The sequence below is a fragment of the Procambarus clarkii genome, chromosome 15, assembly GCF_040958095.1.
Source record: "Procambarus clarkii isolate CNS0578487 chromosome 15, FALCON_Pclarkii_2.0, whole genome shotgun sequence".
NCBI lineage: Eukaryota > Metazoa > Arthropoda > Malacostraca > Decapoda > Cambaridae > Procambarus > Procambarus clarkii.
This window is the reverse complement of record NC_091164.1, coordinates 3,420,678-3,441,833: the sequence shown is the minus strand read 5'-3', so window position 1 is coordinate 3,441,833 and position 21,156 is coordinate 3,420,678. Positions and strand designations below refer to the sequence as shown.

General features: G+C 44.4%; 1 protein-coding gene across 3 annotated transcripts in view; it reads right to left on the bottom strand.

Annotated features, from left to right (window-relative positions):
• Positions 1 to 3,916: 3,916 nt before the first annotated feature.
• Positions 3,917 to 21,156, bottom strand: part of LOC123759046 (chondroitin sulfate N-acetylgalactosaminyltransferase 2) — a 32,140-nt gene continuing 14,900 nt past the window's right edge. For 2 of the 3 annotated variants that reach the window (XM_045743798.2, XM_045743800.2), the window contains 8 exons: positions 17,588 to 17,796; positions 16,773 to 16,911; positions 14,164 to 14,334; positions 12,565 to 12,703; positions 9,918 to 10,283; positions 7,351 to 7,602; positions 6,037 to 6,224; positions 4,669 to 5,538 (listed from right to left, as the gene is read on the bottom strand). In XM_045743798.2, coding sequence (XP_045599754.2) covers positions 5,415 to 5,538; positions 6,037 to 6,224; positions 7,351 to 7,602; positions 9,918 to 10,283; positions 12,565 to 12,703; positions 14,164 to 14,334; positions 16,773 to 16,911; positions 17,588 to 17,678 — 1,470 coding nt within the window. In that variant the 5' untranslated portion in view covers positions 17,679 to 17,796 and the 3' untranslated portion in view covers positions 4,669 to 5,414. Of the gene's footprint in view, positions 5,539 to 6,036; positions 6,225 to 7,350; positions 7,603 to 9,917; positions 10,284 to 12,564; positions 12,704 to 14,163; positions 14,335 to 16,772; positions 16,912 to 17,587; positions 17,797 to 21,156 lie in introns of all 3 variants that reach the window. The other variant, XM_045743801.2, reaches the window with a different exon arrangement.

Sequence of the window (21,156 nt, the reverse complement as noted above, 5' to 3'; positions counted from 1 at the left end):
TGGTCTGGTCAACTTACTTTAGCCACGTTATTGTGACTCATCGCCTGCAATAAGCCTTGTGATGGGTTTATTTTCCCCATTTAGGACAATCGTGTTCCACATTTCAAAACAAAGCAACATTTGCACAATACATTTTAGTACATCATCATCGTATACAGTATACCGAATGCTTCGTACACTCCCACAATAACACAAAATAGTGAAAATAAAATATGCTTCATAAAGCTTCTTTACTCGAAATAACCGAAAAGAACAGGACAAGGACAAGAACAAACAGCAGTGTGATAAATGATTTTATCTATTATCAATCCACCCTCAGGAAAGAGGTGTCCTTGACGTAATCACCACATTTAGTGATATTATCTACTCCCTGTCACTGGTTAGGTTAAAACGGTGTTAAAACCATGTGAAATATGACATTAAAAAACCGAGTATTCTGTAGAATTTGAGATTAAAGAAAATGCCTATATGAGGTCTTTTCATATAAACAAGTTTACTATATACTTGTTATAATTTAAACCCTTGATTTATAATACAATACAGTTATAACTTTAAAATATTCTCTATTTAGGACAAAGTTATTTCCCTTGTTTACCATTAGACTATTATTAGAACTGTAATATGCTCTATCGAATATCTAGACAACTATCCAGGTGATCTGAGAGGGTGGTTAGTGTTTTGATCTAATCACTTTGGCCTAAGAACGGGCTGTTATTAAGAACGAAATGTTGACCAGACCACACACTAGAAGGTGAAGGGACGACGACGTTTCGGTCCGTCCTGGACCATTCTCAAGTCGATTGTGACTTGAGAATGGTTTCTCAATAACAATCTATTTGAGAATCGACTTGAGAATGGTCCAGGACGGACCGAAACGTCGTCGTCCCTTCACCTTATAGTGTGTGGCCTGGTCAACATACTTCAGCCACGTTATTGTGACTCATCGCCTGCATAAGAACGAAATGAAGATACTTAAACACGGTATGTTACCCATAATACCTTACGCCATTTGACCATTTGAACAACCAGTAGTGTTGTGCGAGTATTTAACAAATGTACAATGTATTACACAAGGCGTATCTTCACTATTGGTCTGCAGCAGTTGGAAGCCAATTTGGCACTCTTCATCAATATAAAATACACAAACTGTTTTGTGAAAATACAAATATTGAAGCAGAGTCAATATAGTAAATTGGAAATAAGAAAAAAAAATATGAAAAATAAATTATTGTACATTATTAAATTTTTGTTAACTATGCATTTTCAATACAAAAATACAAATAAACAGCGAATAGGTCAAGAACGTATTTAAGTGTACCACACACTGCGCAGTGTACCGCGGGGCGCACACTGCGCAGCTCACAGCAAATCGGGAATTATATAAACCGAGACTCATGGTGCTGACAACCCTTTGTGTAAACGATAGAAGTGTAAAACTTAGTCGATTTAGGTTTAGAATCTTTATATTTAATTTCGTAGCGAGGGACACAGGTCAGTGCGTTTATAAGACTATTCGCTAACCGACTTTAATTAAGCTAATCGAACCCAGTCTAAATATATATTGAAAAAAGTGCGCGAAACTGATATAAACGATATGACCGTATTTCCACCAGTGTTTTTGTTCGTAATATTCGAGTCTAGTTAATCCCTATCTCCCTCCCTCCCTTCTGGGGTTGATTTACACATTAAGGTTAAGACTGTCTCGATCATTTGAGCCACAGTCTACCCGACTATAAATTTTCAAATTACAGCACTTTAATTCCGGTCAGAGTTCAGGATTTAGAGTAACTGAATATTCACCTACAGATATATCTGCACAGACACCCAACTCACACGTTTGAAAATAAAGTAAGGTTTCAGTCCGTCCTGGACCATTCGTTATCAAGTCCTGCGATAACGAAACGTTGCCACTTCTTTATTTTCATTTGTGTGGATTAGCTGTTAAATTTACAGCCTCGTTATTGAGACATACTGTACGCATAACTGCATACGCCTTGTTGACGCTGCCTTCAGATACTTCAAGAGTAAAGACTGCAGCTTTCCACTTAAGGAAAGACCACTGTACTAAGTAAAGCTTATATATATATTGAAAGCCTAGTTCAAAAATCCGTTTTTCCCCACAGATCAATTTTAATTAAGCCAATATTTTCACAAGGAGCATTATGTTTGCTTCATTAGCTTTTAGAACTGTGGTCAGGACGGGTCGACTGGGCACCTTTCCTAAAGGGCCTGTCTTGCCAGATTGAAAACGCTTGGCGACAGATGGAAAAAAATAAAAGGGCGGGGGGGGGGGGGGGGGGGGGGGCTGGAGAGCCTAACCGGATAACTAATGCAAACAAATATACTCTTACTATGGTAGCCGAACCATCAATTGCATTCTATGTTTAATCTGAATGTAGGTTAACTTAAGAGTGGATAAAAAAAAGCTGCTCTGTTTACGAGGTACAATACAAGAGTTTTGTCAAGACTTGGCCAATCCTCTTAATACTCTGACCGTGGTAATTCAGTTCTGTAGGTACGGGTTAGATGTACAAGATTACTCCACATGTCGAACTATACAGTATTTAGATTGACTGCAAAGTTTCTTTGAATACGTTTGTGTTTACGTAACAATGAGACCTGCTGTAGCTTCCTAGAAAGCCCTTTTAGTAAATAACAATTACAACAGTGTAGATAACGAGACACAGCTCCACAAGTATGGAGGTGTTATTTCCAATGAAATTATTACGTATTTAAGAATATGCTCCGAGTAATATCGCACAAATATATTTTTCTACAAATGTTCACAGCTGCTCTACTACGCTCAACTTCAAAATCGAAATATGAAACCTATCTGTACTCAATCTGTTTAAAAAAAAACTCTCTGTATCTGAGCTCTGTAAAGTACCTTACGTGAAAATCCTTTGCTGTCAATAATACGAATATAAAATGGATCACAGGAATTGCAAAAATAAATAATGCAGAAATTCACCACGGCTCAAAAATATTGGATTTCAACACATGTTGGATGTAAACACCGTAAATATATTCCTTTCTGCTACCTTTCGTTGGTTTCCAGGATCAACGTCCCTGTGGCCCGGTTTCCAACATGGCCTCCTGGATGGTGGTCTGGTCAACCAGGCTGTTATTTTAGATTCAGCTACTCTGAACAAAAAGTTGCAAGTAGCACGGAATATGATGAGCCCGTAGTGGACTTACCTGGCACAGGAGCGGGACTGAAACCAGACTGTTGGAAGCCACTGTTATTCCGTCGTTTCTTACCATTTTAAGCGCTTGAACTCTAGTGGTTCGACACCAAGTGTTCACGGTGATGCAGGGGTCTGCGGGAGAATCAAGGGGAGCGACTTGTCAGCAAGTCTTCTGTACGGTATATCATTGCTGGGGAAACGAAGCCTTTTAGATTCATCTAGGTTCCCTTAGCCAAGGGCTAGGCTGTCCGTGCTGTTGCCCATCCAGTTACTGGATATTACCCAACTGATCAAGATGCATATACACAACCGAGCAACACCATTTAAGCATCTATGCCAGAGTTATAATTCCAAAGCAAAAATCAATGCTGACTAAATTAGTCGGGGCAAAACGTTACCGGAAATTAGCAAGATAATTTGTTTTATATATAACCGTTTATCGTGTACTGAAAGTTGCCAGTTGGGAGCTGGTGGAGGTAATGCGACGAAGCGTTGGAGGAGACACAGCAACAGGCCAAGTAATGCTATAGATTGGTAAGGGACCACACGAACATACCAAGACTATACACACACTTCGCCTATTGTTTTGTCCCCAATAACTATTCTTAATATAAATTTAAGATAATGGAAGCATGGGTAAATTCTCTCTCACTATCTCAGTTCTTAGCAATAGGGCGACGATTGAAATTTATATTAAAAAAAAAAAAAAAAAAAAAAAATGGGGTTCCTTACCGTTAGCATTATTTATTGCACTATCCAGTACTAAATGGTTCTACAGTAAATTTATCTATTCGATTTTATTGATAAATTTATGTTTACTTAAAGGAATACAGTACTGGAGAAAGATATAATAGTTCGATCGTCACTGAAAACCATTTAAAATTTCTTTAGTGTGATGGTCTGATGGTAGCACAGGAGCTAACATGCATTGCGAAGCAGAAATACAAATTATACAAGACAACTTTTACAATGGGAAGACAGTTATGAATACTTGACGAAACATACGCAAGTCCCAATACATGGACTAGGGTAACACACTTCTCAAACTTAAGGCGGCCACACCACAGCATCACCATAATGGAAGAAATATTATATTCTATATTTACAAATAAAACTTATTATTTGAACTTTGAGAAAACGTAACAGCTGAGGAATTCAAGTCACAAGAGACGACACAAGTCACAATAAGGATGAAGGATACAAGGGACCCATGAGTTGGTGTTGGGGCTGAGTGCTGGGCAGGACAGCCCCAACGTTCCCCCAGGGTCCCCGACGGTCCCCTAGAGGGTTTTGACACTCCCCAGGGGGTCCCGACGCTCCTCTAGGGGGCCCCGGACTCCCCTGGGTGGGGGGGGGGGGACCACGAGGAAGCAAACATGGTACAGAGACAAATGGATACAAGTGAAGGGAGCTAAAAATCAATAAGGAATAAAGGAGCACTCTGCCAATGGTTACATAAGCACACACACAAACACGAGGACAAGTTACACAGATATTTATATTGTAATACTGAACATTTGGCTACTGCTCGGTAGCAACCTTTGTCATATCTAACTGCTGATGGTTTATTTTTTTGTTTTATTTTTTTGAAATCGCACAGCCATGTTTTGTTTAGGATACTGAACTTCGACTGCCAGGGAAGTGTGCTTCAAGCACAAAGCCGAGCACAATCTTGCGGAATATATTGGTAATCCGTAGAATTAACTACTAGAGTTTGACAAACATTTAGGGACACGATTAGTTACTACTATTTCTTCAGGAGAGGTAGTAAATCGGGGGACCAGGCTATGTACACCGGATATGATTAAATTGACTAGATTTTATAGAGACCATAAATATATGAAGACGCAACCCACCTGAAATACCATATTCTTTATATGGTACCGCTCTTCCAGGCTCTTTAGTGTATTCTGAAGTATTAAAAGCAGGTCTTAGGCTTTAGAGAATACCAAGCCAACCCTCTGGAAAAAAAACACAGCCTTTTATCCAAGTCCTCTAAAACGTACACCATTTCCAACCTTCGAACTAGACGCTGCTGAACACGAATCTTTGTGTGGGTCACTTATCTGAATATGCTATATACAGGGTATATGACCGCTGATATGCTGTGAATACTGTCGGCCACTTAACGCTGGTGATAGTCGATCTTATTATCGGACCAAGTCACTTCTAGCTGTGTATCCTCTCGAGGCCTGGCCACCACCTGGGGTACAGGTCCTGTCGGGACTAAACAGTCCTGAAGGAGCGGATGCGGCGGTTGAAGAACAGCATCACTGCTTGGACCAGATTAGTGAGGAGCGACACAGCCAGCAGCAGCCCCAGGTATGGCACCAACCAGAAGTAGTAGAACCTGAAAACCCACATGCCAACTTAGCTGACAATGACTCATTACCAACGCCTAAATCATTTTCCCTCCCCACTTATACTTACAATTATTAGGATATCAATTATATCGAATTACCAACTGATATGTTATTAACACTAAATCGCAACGGGACACGAGAAAAGGTTTGAAACATGATGGCAGGAATGACCCAGCATTCTGGACGTCTGGGGGAAGGGGGAGGACCCAGAGGATGCTGGGTCGATTCTCCAAATCTACCTGGAGAATCTATTGTCATTATTTGTGTATCCACATCTCTGTTTCAAGTTCCATACTTACTCTTACCACTAATAATAATATTGCTACTGCCATTACTATTATAACACCTGAAAGACCGGGGGGGGGCCCAGCAGGTGGGTGGTGATTGAAATTGAAATAAGTTTATTGAAATAAAAGACACACAAAGGGATGAGGTAGCTCAAGCTATTCTCACCCCGTTATGGGTGATGGTGGTGGTGTACTAACCTCTTACTGAGGACCCCCTCGAGATCCGTGCCCTGGTGTAGCTTGAGGAGGGAGAGTCCCAGCTGGAGTTGTGAGCCTTCCGTCACGGCCTTGGACTTGAGGCAGGCCACGTACGAGGTGCTGGTGGTGTCCGTGCACTCTTTGTGGTGGTACAGGTGGAAGAGGCTTGGATCAGGCGCCCGGATCACCTACAGGGTTGGGGGGGGGGGGATAAGACGCCTGCAACAGTAAGGCAATGTTCCGGCCTACAACACTAAGGAACACTTGGGAAAAGTAAATGTTTGTTTCTAAGGAACAGACGAAGAAAAAGCCCAGGAAAGAAATCCAAGAAAATTATTTTGCCTTACAAGTGCTCAATTGATTAGCCTAATCAACTTTCAGATTTTCAAATTCAATTCAAACTAAACCTTTATTCATAAAAGGCATGTACATTTTGTAGTTAGGCTAGTTTACACATTTACAGCAAAATATTTACCCAAAAGTAAGTTGTAACAGCATAGCAAATAATATCTATAATTACATAAAGTGTACTATGTTTACACTATTAGTACTTTATTTGGAAGCTACAGCTATCGCCCGTTTCCAAGCAGAAGCTCTTATCTGTGGAGGCAATATTTAATCGTCTAAAATTTTTTAACCGAAATCATAAATATGCTAATTTTTTATTTTTGTATTTGATTAAATGTCTGTGTGGCACCAGGTTCTTCCCTTTCCATCTTTTGATGATTAGAAATCATCGTTCCTGTCCGCCTTATCAGCGCTTGTTGAGGCTTCTGCCAAACTCATAAATGTGCCCTCTTCTCTCTGCCATCTTCACCGGGGTCTCATTTACCTCCTAACTGCCTTTAACAGTCCAATTAATATTTATCTTTTCGCTCCGGGGTTTTCCCTCGCCTAATATTTGAATTGTCAAAATATTGTCTATTTTTAACGCCTGGCAGGGAGGTACCCAGGGGCGCGATATCTAAGAGCAACGCTGAATTTACGTCGATTACTATAGTATCCAACGGCGCTTTGATACTGTGGCCACCGGATAAGTACTCTCAGCGCTCAAACCTTTATCAGCGCTCGTTTTAATTCATATATTTACGCTTGCCCAACTGCATAATCCCACGGGAGACATCTCCCGTCACGCAGGGTGCAATCGCACCTCCATAGATCTCCAGTATCAGCTCTTGATACTGGTAATGGCTCAAAAGGGCCACCACTAACGGGCTATTCATGCCCGTGCCACCTTTTGGGTGGCTTAATCTTCATCAATCATCAATCTGCATAAACCTTCTCTTGTACAGCCTCACCTGTCACTCACTTTACCTTAATGTTGTCGAGCTTGAGAAACTGCTGGTAGAGCGCGACATCCTCTCCGCCCCAGGTGCGTATGTCCGGGAAGCCGCCCGAGGCGCCGTAGTCCCGCCGGAACATGCACGCCATCCCAAACCCAAATGTCCGCCAGAAGCCAGACTGTTCGTCCACCGCCAGCTGCTCGCTCACCGGCGGCACCACCTTGTCGAACAGTGGGTACACCAGCTTCGGGTTGTAGAGCGAGAACACCACTGGGTAGTACACCTGGGGAGAGGGGTTGGTCACTTAATATCATCGTGTAATGCATATGGGAAATGGCCATTGGCAAAAGACGAGTGTGCAGTTTTTTTTTTTTTATTATTTTCTACCACAGGCGTGGCCACACATTTACAATGCTAACTAGCATATATACATTTTCTTCTGTCCTCCATGGACAGGGTGAAAGATTTGTCAAACATACAATTCAGAGATTTATTGAACCACAGAAGGTGATCGTAGTGCTTTTAAAATGTTAGGCTCAGCTATATACGTAAATACATAGATACACAGATTTATGAATGCATTAATGTGAATTTATAATGGTGAAATTTAATTCTGATCAGCTTTATACTCATACATACACACACAGTGTGCAGTTAAAGTAAAGCCAAAGCATAATTTCTTAAAAAAGGGAGTCGGTCAATTACCATCTTTAATTGTCTTTGAAGAGCTCGAGCGCAGTAATATGCCAAGAATTCAACCAAAATTTAATAGACCCGAGACAAAGGGAAATTTACATTAGACATTCCACCTCACACCATACTACTGAGTAGGATGAGCCACATGTCTATGGATCGTCTTATAAAGGTAAGTAGACTTTGCACGTTATTACTGCTAGGCTAACACCCGGATACAAGTGTCTGGAAGCCCTTGCACCACTTGCTGAAGCAGATCTGACCAAATGTAAACGTTGTCAGTGACAAGTGAAGTATTTTCCCCCCCCATGTAACAATGAATAAATTAAAGAATTTTGATATAAACATCACAAATGTGCGAAAAATGTGTACTACCAGATATCTTAGAGTATCAAGTTTGCTTACTATAGGTAGAGCATGCAGACGATTGTAAGCTCTCCACCACTGCTCACGGGATGGATCCACAGGACATGATAGGCAAATTAAATTATATGTAACTATAAATTGCTTAGTTTAACAGATAATGGGGTTGCAGTACTTTAACCCCACTATGTGACATTGTTCACATGTCACGGGGCTGTTAGTCTGATAAACTCTATAAACTTTAGTAAATATCGTCTCCAGCATTTTATATTGTCGCCTTAAATGTCATATGCAAGCACTTAAAATTATAATTATTGCCCTAACTAACTTTATTTGAAGAACAAAACAGATTGTTAAAGAATATATAGGAACAGTTACGATATATTCTTCTGGCCGATGAGGCAACTTTAATTTAGTTGCCATGTTGCCGTTAAATAAATCACCGCTTGTTACGTCACTGATGTCAAAACAGTACATACGCGATTTGATGGCAATTAAGACTGCAGGCAGGTGTACGCCACCGTTGTAGCCGGGGGTTGGTTGGTCGAGCTCCAGTACACACATTGTCGTGTGGATCATATAGGTGTGCAAGTCGTGTGGTCGGGTATATGTAGTCCTTCCCACCGTACATCCTATCCTGTCCTAATAGAATACAAGTCAAAATGCGACGCTCTAAGGCCAAAAATCGTCGTACTAAAAAAAATGGTAGCGACTCGCGAAATTGACATACTGTCCCGTTTTCTGTTTTGGGTCCTCTGGTGGGTTAGGATACATGCGCATTAGTTCGACAGTTTCTTTGCGTTGGGAAACATTAGGAGGACGGGCTAGATAGTCGACAGACAAGTTAATTAACCCGAAATTTAATTGTAATTTACCTAGTTCCTGAAAGTTCCTTTTTACTATTATTTTATAGTAGGAATGGGCGAAATTTATGTCAACTTTTTACCATATTAACCCATAAAACTATTTTTCCATGGGAGACAAGACTTGTTAGACTGAGAAACAATCTTTACTTACTGTCACGCAGGGTGCAGTCGCACCTCCACAGATCTCCGGTATCAGCTCTTGATACTGGTAATGGCTCAAAAGGGCCACTACTTACGGGCTATTCATGCCCGTGCCACCTCTTGGATGGCTTAATCTTTATCAATCAAATCAATCAATCTTCACTTACTAAAAGCGAGTCGCTGAACTAGCAGGCTTCCCGAGGGAACCACTTCCTACACACCACAGTTTATAACCAGCTAATTCTTTTCTTTTTCAAGCCAGTTTATATTTATCGTTTCTTTCAACTATAGTTTGGTGAACACTAGAATTACCAATTGTTTAAGTAGATGAATGACAAATGAATCGTTACTGCATTTCATGTCTAGGAAAAGAAAGAACTTACTTTTGCCAGGTCGTCTCTTCTGATCAGGTTAGGCTACCCGGCCCTGGATTGGTTAGAGGACATGCCGAATTATACTTTTCTAAGACGATCTTGGCTTCATCTTCCGGATGCTTTCAGATATTCGAAGCGACTGGCATTCACTTACAGCTTACCTGGTGACCCTTTTTAGTGTTGCTTCTGCACCGGTTGAAGAAGTCGGGGTGCATAAGCACATCGACGTCGCAGAAGAACAGCAGCTCTCCCATGTCCTTTGATATCTTGTGCTGCGCCCCAACGTGCAGCCCGCGCCCTCTGGAGAAGTCCCGCTCTTCTAGCGGTATGAACGACCACTTAAAGTTCGGGAGGCTGGAGAGGCGCCTGCTGGTGAGGTCGCGAGCCTCCTGCAGGGAGTCGTCTGTGAAGTAGACGACGGTCAGCGAGAGGTTGTGGTCGTGCGGGATGACGTTCTTCACCAGATGGTCGAGGAAGGTGGCGTACTTCGCCACTCGTCCCTGCAGCGTCACCACCATGTTGACCAGCTGGCGAGGGCAAGAGATGAGGGCACTCAGTAGCTAGCTCGCTCGCTCTCAGCGAGGGAACACTGGAAAATAAGCTTTGGGCCAGATTCACGAAGCAGTTACGCAAGTACTTACGAACGTGTACATCTTTCCTCATTTTTTAACTTCTTTGTTGACATTTATTTGACAGGTAATGAGCTCCGGAGCACTTGGAGGCTGTTTATAACACTAGCAACAGTTGATTGGGAAGTTTTCATGCTTGTAAACTGTTTAATAAGTGTAAATATAGCCGCCTAAGAGTGAGAAAAGATGTACACGTTCTTTTACGTGTACGTTTACGCAAATACGAAACAGTACTTGCGTAACTGTTTCGTGAATCTGGCCCTTTGAGAGGGAGGCAAGTGAACAGAAGGGAAACCAGAAAACGAACCGATGGAATTTATAGGGATGGACAAAAATTTAAGTTCGAGTGATCCTCAAGCGCCCTTGTGATCGTCGGGAATGACAAGAGATGTCATTCTTGACATCTGAGTCAAGACATCAGGTCTTGACTCACACGTCAAGACCCGCATCTCGAAGGCTCATTTATTATAGAAATAAATATTGATTGAATCACTACTGACAAACTTTGGATAGGTTACGAGGATATCTTCAAGAACACGAGAGGGAATAAAATGAAGGAAAACCGCAAGTAAAATATATCGGCAGATCTAAAGGCTCTAATGACTGGACAGTGAGTAATGTAATGCTTGAGAATACAAGCCAGCCTCTGCACGCAGTCAAACACGTGCAGTGATCACGACAAACTAGTCACTGGCAGCCACAGGTAACTACGGCCCATTTCTTAGTCTCAAACATACTTGAACTACGGCCCAAGCTGATTCTGGCAGGTATTCAGTCTATCACATTGTAGTGAAAGTTTCGTGCTGTACAGATATAGCGTTATAAGCTAAAGAAATATCTGTTTATACTGGTGGTTTCCGGAATTACGAGTGACGTTTCTTGACTACGAAAAGTGTGTTTGCAGAAATGTAGTTTTGGCGCCATAGGAGCTGAGGGTCGGCACCTTGCGGGGGTACATTGCGGGGGTACCTTGCGGGGGCACCTTGCGGGGGCACCTTGCGGGGGCACCTTGCGGGGGTACATTGCGGGGGGTACCTTGCGGGGGTACTTGGGCTCGTTCAACTTCACGTTTGTCACATTCTAATTTAGCTGCTATACCAAATTAGAATTAAATCATAATCTTTATAGTTTCTCGTTCTCGGGGACAGTAATCTTGTTTGCCTTATCACGGACGTCCCTAGTCCAACAAGACCTCCAGGATGCAACCTGTAACACCTGCCTAACCCCCAGCCACCTGTTTATTGATAGGTGAACAGAGAAATCAGGTGAAAGGAAACCATACCCAAATATCTGTCTTGCCGCTAGAATCGAATCCGGGGACCGTTTGGTTATGACCCGACTGTTATAGTTGTGCGATATAGTATAAATATACAATAGACTGAACCCTTTATTCCGGGTAGCAAGCAGGTTATAATTTGGCTTACGAGGTCACGTGTATTTTGCAAAGGTTTAGGAATTCCTTGAAGAGCAGACCATGAATGACAGCATTGATCTTCCCCAGCCAGTGTGTCAAGTTGTTCACCATTTGGTCCCCATTTGGTCTGGGAGACATCTCTCGTCACGCAGGGTGCAGTCGCGCCTCCACAGATCTCCAGTATCAGCTCTTGATACTGGTAATGGCTCAAAAGGGCCACCACTTACGGGCTATTCAAGCCCGTGCCACCTCTTGGGTGGCTTATCTTCATCAGTCAATGTTAAGTTGCCTCACCGAGAGAAGACAGTGTTACTCCCAAGAGGAAGAGGGTGGGTTGGTGGGTGGGGGGAGCAAACACGACAGAGAGAATGATTACTTAAACCATTATCTGGTACCTTATTTTTCCCCGAGTTAGATTTATTATCTGGACTTAACATACCTGCAGAATTAAGGACAGAGAGGAATAGAGCTTTATATCACAAAAGGACACTTCTGCCGCAACACCGACTCCTATCTTTCCGCTAAAAGAGGAAGGATTTTCAAACCATAATCTACAGTCCTTTATCATCAGAAGACTTAGTTCCCTCACTGTGGTGGAGGTCCATGGGAAGGGAGGGATGGGGAGGACAAGGGTAAAAGAGTATAGAGGGAGTAAGAGCTCCGTGCTGGGGTAGATGTACATCAAACCTAGATATTCCTTGACTTTCCAGACAAGTTTTTACAGCTTAAGACATACGCCATTAATTATAGCCAAGAAGATCTTACCGTCTTCTCGTCGACCGTGATGGACCTGATGACCTTGGGGGCGTCCAGCTTCTGGAAGAGCGTCACCCGGCTGCTGACGTCAGTGACCTGGTCCTTGTAGAGGAGGTCGTACTCCACTCCGCCCGGCAGCCAGCGGTACCTAAGGGCCAGACAAGACTCGTCTACATGACTTATTTCTATCCTAAGCTTTTCAGTTCGTCATCATAAGCCTCCGTCTCCAATCCTTCCTCTTGCTCATTCCCTCTATTTTACCTCTTCCTTTATCTCCTTCCATCCTATTTCTTCTTTGACTTCCTATCATTACTCTTATAGAGTACATCTTTATCCCAATTTTCCCTCGTCGCCCTTTACCCACTTTCCCTTGTTGACCCTCGCTGTTCTCCTGCCTCTTCACCTTGCAGACCCTTGTCACCTTTGGGGGGATCATGAAGAGCACAATACCCCGGCGGGGATCTCCGCGTTTGGTAGTGGATGCCGATGATCAGAGGCGCCTATCTGCCTTTACAGTCACTAAAATGGATGGGGGCATTAGCAGCTCCCACTGCTACTGGCGGCCCACGCGACGGCTCCAGCACCACCGGCGGCCCACGCGACGGCTCCAGCACCACCGGCGGCCCACGCGACGGCTCCAGCACCACCGGCGGCCCACGCGACGGCTCCAGCACCACCGGCGGCCCACGCGACGGCTCCAGCACCACCGGCGGCCCACGCGACGGCTCCAGCACCACCGGCGGCCCACGCGACGGCTCCAGCACCACCGGCGGCTCACGCGACGACCCCAGCACCACCGGCGGCCCACGCGACGACCCCAGCACCACCGGCGGCCCACGCGACGACCCCAGCACCACCGGCGGCCCACGCGACGACCCCAGCACCACCGGCGGCCCACGCGACGACCCCAGCACCACCGGCGGCTTACACATTCACGTTACAGGGATACCAGCGGCGCCAGGGTCGCCGAAGATTTAACGAGTTTAGAGCTCGGGGTCGATCCGGGCAATTAAGAGGTTGCGTTATGGGGAGTCGACACCAACCTGCTGTCCTTGTCCTTGCTCTATAATATATATTCCTATTCCAAGTTAGCATGGAGTACAACATATTAGCCACTGCCAGCCACCATACATCCAGTTCGTGGGATTGCCACGGAAGCCGAGCAACCATCTCCCTGTTGGTTGCCCCGAGGAGGGGGGGGCCCCGACCCCCACCCGGTCACCATGTAACGTTGGACATGTTATCCTTTATGAATATTTTCTTTACAGAAAGTCTCTGGCATCAAGTTTTTGCAATAATGCTTTGCGAATTGCTCATCCAGTTTAACATGCATGTCATTGTTTAATTAGAAATTTTCCGTTTAGTGATTAAAGAAAGTTAAACTGAAACCCAAATTTTTATTTATCGAAAAAAGTTCGTAAATTTAACATTTGCTTTGTAAAATTCTTGAATTAATGGCTGTACGAAGTGTACAAGAACCAGTCGTGGACAGGGAGCGAATCCGTCTAGTATTGAACCGCTCCCGCCTCGGCTGACCCCAAACACCCACCACTTTTGTTTTTCTTCTGGTCTCCCCCCCCCCCATTACTTCCGGCTCCTCCAACTTACCTGCCGCTGACGAAGGCGGTATTGGGATGAAGCTGCGTCAGGTACTGCGTTGCGGCGTCCTTGGCTGTGGAGAGGAGGGCGTGTTCGTGCTGCGTCAGGAGGCGCCCCGCCACGCCCTCCGTCTGGAAGGTCACATCGGTGTCGAAGTACCTGAAGAACAGACCCTCGTTCCTGTCGAAGGGGGACAGACGGACCCGAAGGGTATGAGAGGCGTTACCCGACACTATACAACTTTGCAGGACAAAATAGATTGGTTGCAGGGTACGAAATACATTTAGTTACGAGGACCTGGGGGGGGGGGGATATGGGTTGGAGATACAAAACATTGTAATCAAGAAGATCGAGAAAATGATTGGTTGGCGTGTACGAAACCATGTTTGGATGCCAGGGCTGGGTGGGAAAGGTAACTGTATAGTTTCAACAGAAGGGATGATGTAAACACTCTAGCAAGGTTACTCTTGTAATGTCAACATTAGAAGCTCTAAAAAGAGGTGTCAAGCACGCCATATTAATTTACACTAAGAATGTGTAAATCTGTCATGTTTACGTTAAAAAAATAATACCTATAATTGCCATCTTTTCCTTAATTATAAAACACGTTAATATATATTTAGTAATTTAAAATGGTCACTGCAAATGCATAGAATTGTTTATTAAACATTTCGTGCGCTAGCTTTGCTTAAATCAAGTTACTGTAATAAAAAGTATTGTATTGCTTATACAATCCTCAGATATTGCTCATGCTTATATACATTGTTAATGACTTCAATAATATTATTCCAATTGATATACTTCTTTACTTAAAAGCAAAAATAGCAGTTTTCCTGTACAAGAATGATGAAATGTACAGTATATGTAGCGGGAAAGAACGTAGTCCTGTGCAACCCAGCCTAAATTTACCCGAATTTACCCGACGGGCCACTAACCCTTGTGGCCTCCGAGGACATGAAGCCGTCGGCTTGTCGAAGGTTCCCCCTCCACCCTTTCCCTTTATCTGTTCCAGTTAGATTTTAAAACACAGTTTTGGCATTTACGGCTTCGGCGGGTAGGCGGTTCCAACATCACTACGGGGAGGGGGAGGAGTGAATATGAATACAGAGATATACAAACTCGGCTTAATTCTCTTGATGTTATATTATGGTACAAATCCGAAGAGACGGAATCGTTTGGTGCATTCCATTAGCGTAATTAACTTTTGTCTTGTATGTTATGAACAGGCGAGAAGAGAGTTCTGTCTAGAAATAGTAGGTACTGAACTAATGGCAGGAGACGCCTAGGTAAGGGGGTGGGGAGGAGTTTAATAGGAGGGAGCTAATGGGTGGCAGCGTGAACTCTGCTAAATGGAATGTAAAGTGCTAGAAGGCGGAGACATCCACACCGCTCCTGTGCCAGGTAAGTCCACTACGGGCTCACCATAGCCCGTGCTACTTGTCCCGCTCCTGTGCCAGGTAAGTCCACTACGGGCTCACCATAGCCCGTGCTTCTTGTCCCGCTCCTGTGCCAGGTAAGTCCACTACGGGCTCACCATAGCCCGTGCTACTTGGAACTTGTTCCGAGTAGCTGAATCTATAACAACGCTAGAAGGCACAGTATCATCACAGCAAAGGCTTACGCGTTTGCTACGACTCTTGTCACATGGAAATTTTGTGCCGAGGTGCTGAATCTAAAACAACAACAAGAACAGCAGCTGCCGAGGCTTGTGTTTATATAAATAACAAAAGTTGAGTCAAGAAGGCCACCACTTGCGGGCTATTCATGCCCGTGCCACCTCTTGGGTGACTTAATCTTTATCAATCAATCAATCAGTCAAGAATGAATAATCCGTCAGTGAGTGAAGGAGTCACGTTCAAAGCAGGAGCGGTGCCCGTTCAAAGCAGGAGCGGTGTCCGTTCACCGCAGGAGCGGTGTCCGTTCACCGCAGGAGTGGTGCCCGTTCACCGCAGGAGTGGTGCCCGTTCACCGCAGGAGTGGTGTCCGTTCACCGCAGGAGTGGTGTCCGTTCACCGCAGGAGTGGTTAACCCACAAGCATCATTACCAAAGTGAGCGATCTAAAGCAGTAGTTGCAGGTGGGACGAACAAGTAGAAAGGTGAACAGGGGGCCAGATTCACGAAGCAGTTACGCAAGCACTTACGAACCTGTAGACCTTTTTTTTAAATTTTTGGCGGTTTTGTTTACAATTATTAAACGATTAATGAGCTCAGAAGCACCAGGAGGCTGTTTATAACAATAACAGTAGATTGGGAAGTTTTCATGCTAGTAAACTGTTTAATAAATGTAACCAAAGCCGTCAAAGATTGAGGAAAGATGTACACGTTCGTAAGTGCTTGCGTATCTGCTTCGTGAATCTGGCCTCAGGAACTGAAGGAGGGGAAACTTTTTTTTTTTGGCGAAACGAGGTGAGGTTGGCAAGCATCAACACCTGAAAGACCAAGCGAATATGTATGTGTGTGTGTGTGTGTGTGTGGGGACTATTAGAATTTGTTGTTATAGATTCAGCTACTCTGAACAAGTTGCAAGCAGCACGGGCTATGGTGAGCCCGTAACTAACCTGGCACAGGAGCGGTGCTGTGACTATTAGAAACAAGTATCCCGGGTGAGAGTACTCACAGCGTCTCAGTTGGGTGCGGGTAGTTGAGAGGTAGAGCACCTTCGTTGGCATCCAGGAGGTCCAGCGGCGTCGGCTGCTGCTGCTGCTGCTGCTGCTCCGTCAGGGGGGAGGCCGTCCCCTCCCCGCCCCCACCAGACACTGTACACACACAAACATTACAGCTCGCAAAAGTACGTCAAGACAGGCACGAGACATTAAGCGAGGTACATTGCCTCGAACATACAAATTGTAACATAAATCCATAAGGGGTACGGGGGATATATTGCGAGCGAAGCAAAAGGCGAAACCGTTAGTTCTTCGTGACGCTTCGCTCTTCAGTATGGTGCTACAATTCTATAACAGTGTAGAGGTTAGTTCTAACCCCCCCCCCCCGGCACCAACATTATAGGGTGCAGTAATGACAACATTGTAATGACGACAACGCAAATGAAATGTCAAGCAAAAGTCAGGAGGCAATCGCCAGTACCGCTGACAGCTCCGACAGTCAGGACGGGGCACCAAATGGCCCCAGCGGCCATGTCACTCACGGTATATTTATCTGGCTCAGCGCACAGTCTAAATACAACTTTTATAGTCATCCAAATTACAAAGAATGAAAGCTTCATTGTGGCTATAAAACTACTATATACTAACTATACCATCTTAGATCTAGACTGCTTAGATCTAAGGGGAAAAGGTTAAGGGAAAAAGGGAAAATATGGATTTTAGGATGGGACCGGGGGGGACTGGAATGGTGCCCAACCACTTAGACGGTCGGGGGATTGAATTCTTTAACTATTATCATCATATGTGAAGAAACGCATAGCGTACTTACGTGGCCAGGTTTCCGTGACGACGTAGAGGAAGCAGAAGGCAAGAGCGAGGGCAATACCCCAGCAGGGTCCCTTCTTCATCTTGGCCAGCATCACCCGTGCCAACCACTACAGCCCTCCCGCACCACAGGCTGGGTGGCTGGAGCGCCACTTGCCTCTACAGCTCACTCAGGGTTCCGTTCATAGTTCAGTCACCCGGGGCGCCACCAGCCTGTAGAGTGGTTATGGGTCAATCATAAGTTACTCTCACAGGTATGAACGAGACTTGAAGACAGTCTCCGGAACCAGCCAAGTCTCCGGGGCGAAACTTTAGACGGCAGCCCGTCCTCCAAGCAAAGGCCAAAGTCCATTCCATGCACCCGCCAAACCCACTGTTTATGAAAAAAAAAGTTTACACACGACTCACAACTGTTCACGTTCGAACACTTCCGGAACAAGTGCGTCACTAACAAATTATGTTCGAACCACAACGCTATAAATGCTTCACCCACGTACTACAAACACAAATAATCGCCAACAGAACCTTAATCCCTAACCTAACCTATGCCTATATATGCACAATATGCTAATATATTATAATATTAATTTATATTTGAGAAAATTCCCGTTTTGAATGAACAGCATGTAAAAATTTCTAAATGCGTTTGTGGGGTCGACTGCTGGATGGAATAGACTTGAGTCGAGGACGGGTTGCTTCTCGCTCGTTGTGTGGAAGGTAATCAAACTTAAGGGGTTAACCAGACCACACACTAGAAGGTGAAGGGACGACGACGTTTCGGTCCGTCTTGAACCATTCTCAAGTCGATTGTGAATGATTGTGAACTATTCACAATCGACTTGAGAATGGTCCAGGACGGAGCGAAACGTCGTCGTCCCTTCACCTTCTAGTGTGTGGTCTGGTCAACATACTTTAGCCACGTTATTGTGACTCCTCGCCTGCATAAGGGTTAACTTGCACAACGAATCACCACTGTAACTTCAGATCCAGAGAAACTGCTAATTAGTTCCGTCTACGTAATTACTTTAACCTCCGTGTTGCATATTAATACAATTGTTGATTTAGAAAAAGAAGAAAAACTTCTTTAACTTTTATAGTTACATTCTCCAGAAACTCTGCGAACAGAATATTATCAATAAGCTTCGTTATAATATTGTAATGTTGTCGGTTGCTGCTTAACTATAACAAATGGACCATAATTCTTCTTTTAAGAAAAACATAAAAAAAGTAGAATGACGCACTAAGGAGGAGAAAGTGTTGAGCTGATTGATTGATTAAGATTAAGCCACCCAAGAGGAGGCACGGGCGTGAATAGCCCGTAAGTTGTGCAAAGTGTGGAGCATGTTAGCAGTCATGGTGACTTGAGTGCCTCGAGTGGCTCTCAATGGCACAAGAGGCACTCGCAACGCCTCTGATCCACCAGGGCACCGCTCCAGTGCCAGGTAAGTCCACTACGGGCTCACCATAGCCCGTGCTACTTGCCCCGCTCCACTGCCAGGTAAGTCCACTACGGGCTCATCATAGTCCGTGCTACTTGCCCCGCTCCTGTGCCAGGTAAGCCCACTACGGGCTCATCATAGTCCGTGCTACTTGCCCCGCTCCTGTGCCAGGTAAGCCCACTACGGGCTCACCATGGCCCGTGCTACTTGCCCCGCTCCTGTGCCAGGTAAGCCCACTACGGGCTCACCATAGCCCGTGCTACTTGGAACTTTTTCTTCAGAGCAGCTGAATCTAAAACCACATCAACAACAGCCTCTGATATAACACTACCCGGCACACTTGACAATGACCCCGCGTTGCACAGCTGCACCAAACTTATAAGACTCAGTTGGCACATTATGGCGGCATTCTCTGGCTCCCACAAGTTATGAAGCTCCAAGTACCATAAGAACCTAGGTTCAGAAGCGGAAGATCATTAAGTTGCAATCTACTTATCAATACGTTATCAATTTATATATATATATATATATATATATATATATATATATATATATATATATATATATATATATATATATATATAATCATTTGTAGCTCAAATGTAGGTAATGTGAAGCATTGTAAGCATTGTACAACGTGACGCAAGTCGGTGCTGAGAAAGAATTATATCTCCTTAACCAACCCGTCCTCTCCAACGTCACTAAACTGATGTACTAAATTGCCCGAACCTAACCTAACCGAAGACCCAGGAATAGAAAACGGAACCGCAATGAAATCCCAAAATGGCGTGATATATTAATAGGAAATCATGTTGAGGCAAAGGAGGGACTTGAACTTCCCGACCTGGTGGTGATTCCTAAACGCCTGCCTTAACCGACTCAGCCACGGTGGTACCCCAAATGATGTCCCGCTAACGTGATGTCCCGTTGGAAAACGGGACATCATTAGCGACCCGCTATGATTTAGCGACATTTTAGGACATTTAGCGACATTTAGGACATTTTAGCGAGCCGCTATGATTTATAGCACGTCATATTTTAACGTTGGGAGGATTTTTACGATAAAATGCGATGTACTACTCAAAAGGACCCTTGTACCGTGCCAGAGACTGGGTGCGGAGGTGGCAGCGGGCCAAGATGACGCCACTCAAGGTATGGAGAACACTGAAGCGAATAGGGGAGAGGTGAAGAGGCACTTAGAGCAGTGTAGGGGAAGAGGAGGGGGAGTAAGAGCAGTGTAGGGGAAGAGGAGGGGGCAGTTAGAGCAGTGTAGGGGAAGAGGAGGGGGCAGTTAGAGCAGTGTAGGGGAAGAGGATGGGCAGTCAGAGCAGTGTAGGGGAAGAGGAGGAGAGTCAGAGCAGTGTAAGGGAAGAGGATGGGCAGTTAGAGCAGTGTAGGGGAAGAGGAGGAGAGTCAGAGCAGTGTAGGGGAAGGCAGAGGATAGTGATGGTCTGGTCTCCTGGGTGTTTACACTAACAAGTATACAACGGCCCTAAGATAGCCCTTACGTGAGCTCAGAAATTATACATACAGCATTATAGGGAACTATAACTTCGCTCGGAAGAATACAGCCTACTTATGCATGCATATTCTGATCAAATATATTTTAAGAGGCACAAAATGTCCTTTAAATGTGTGTGCAGTGAGGTACAGGTGTGTACAGCGTGGTTCAGGTGTGCAGCAAGGAGTGAGGGACATCAAAATACAGCCACAAGGGCCGTGATGAGGATTCGAACCTACGTCTGAGAGGTTCCCAGACGCCGATTCGTGACAAAGACGTGTGTCACGAGGGCATCGTTCTTATGGATACGGACTATGATTCCCGAGCTGTGTCCGCTCGGCCGCAGGGACGAGCGGAAGGGAAGGGAAGGGCACGGAGGAACTGTACGAAATATTGTGCATCACAGCTTTATAATAAATAAATCCACAATGGCCGTGACGAGGGTTCGAACTTACGTCAGAGAGGATCCCAGACGCTTATATATTTATATATATATATATATATATATATATATATATATATATATATATATATATATATATATATATATATATATATATATATATATATATATATATATATATATATATACACAAGCAGTCGCAGAGTATCCTGTAACAGGAAGGAATATTA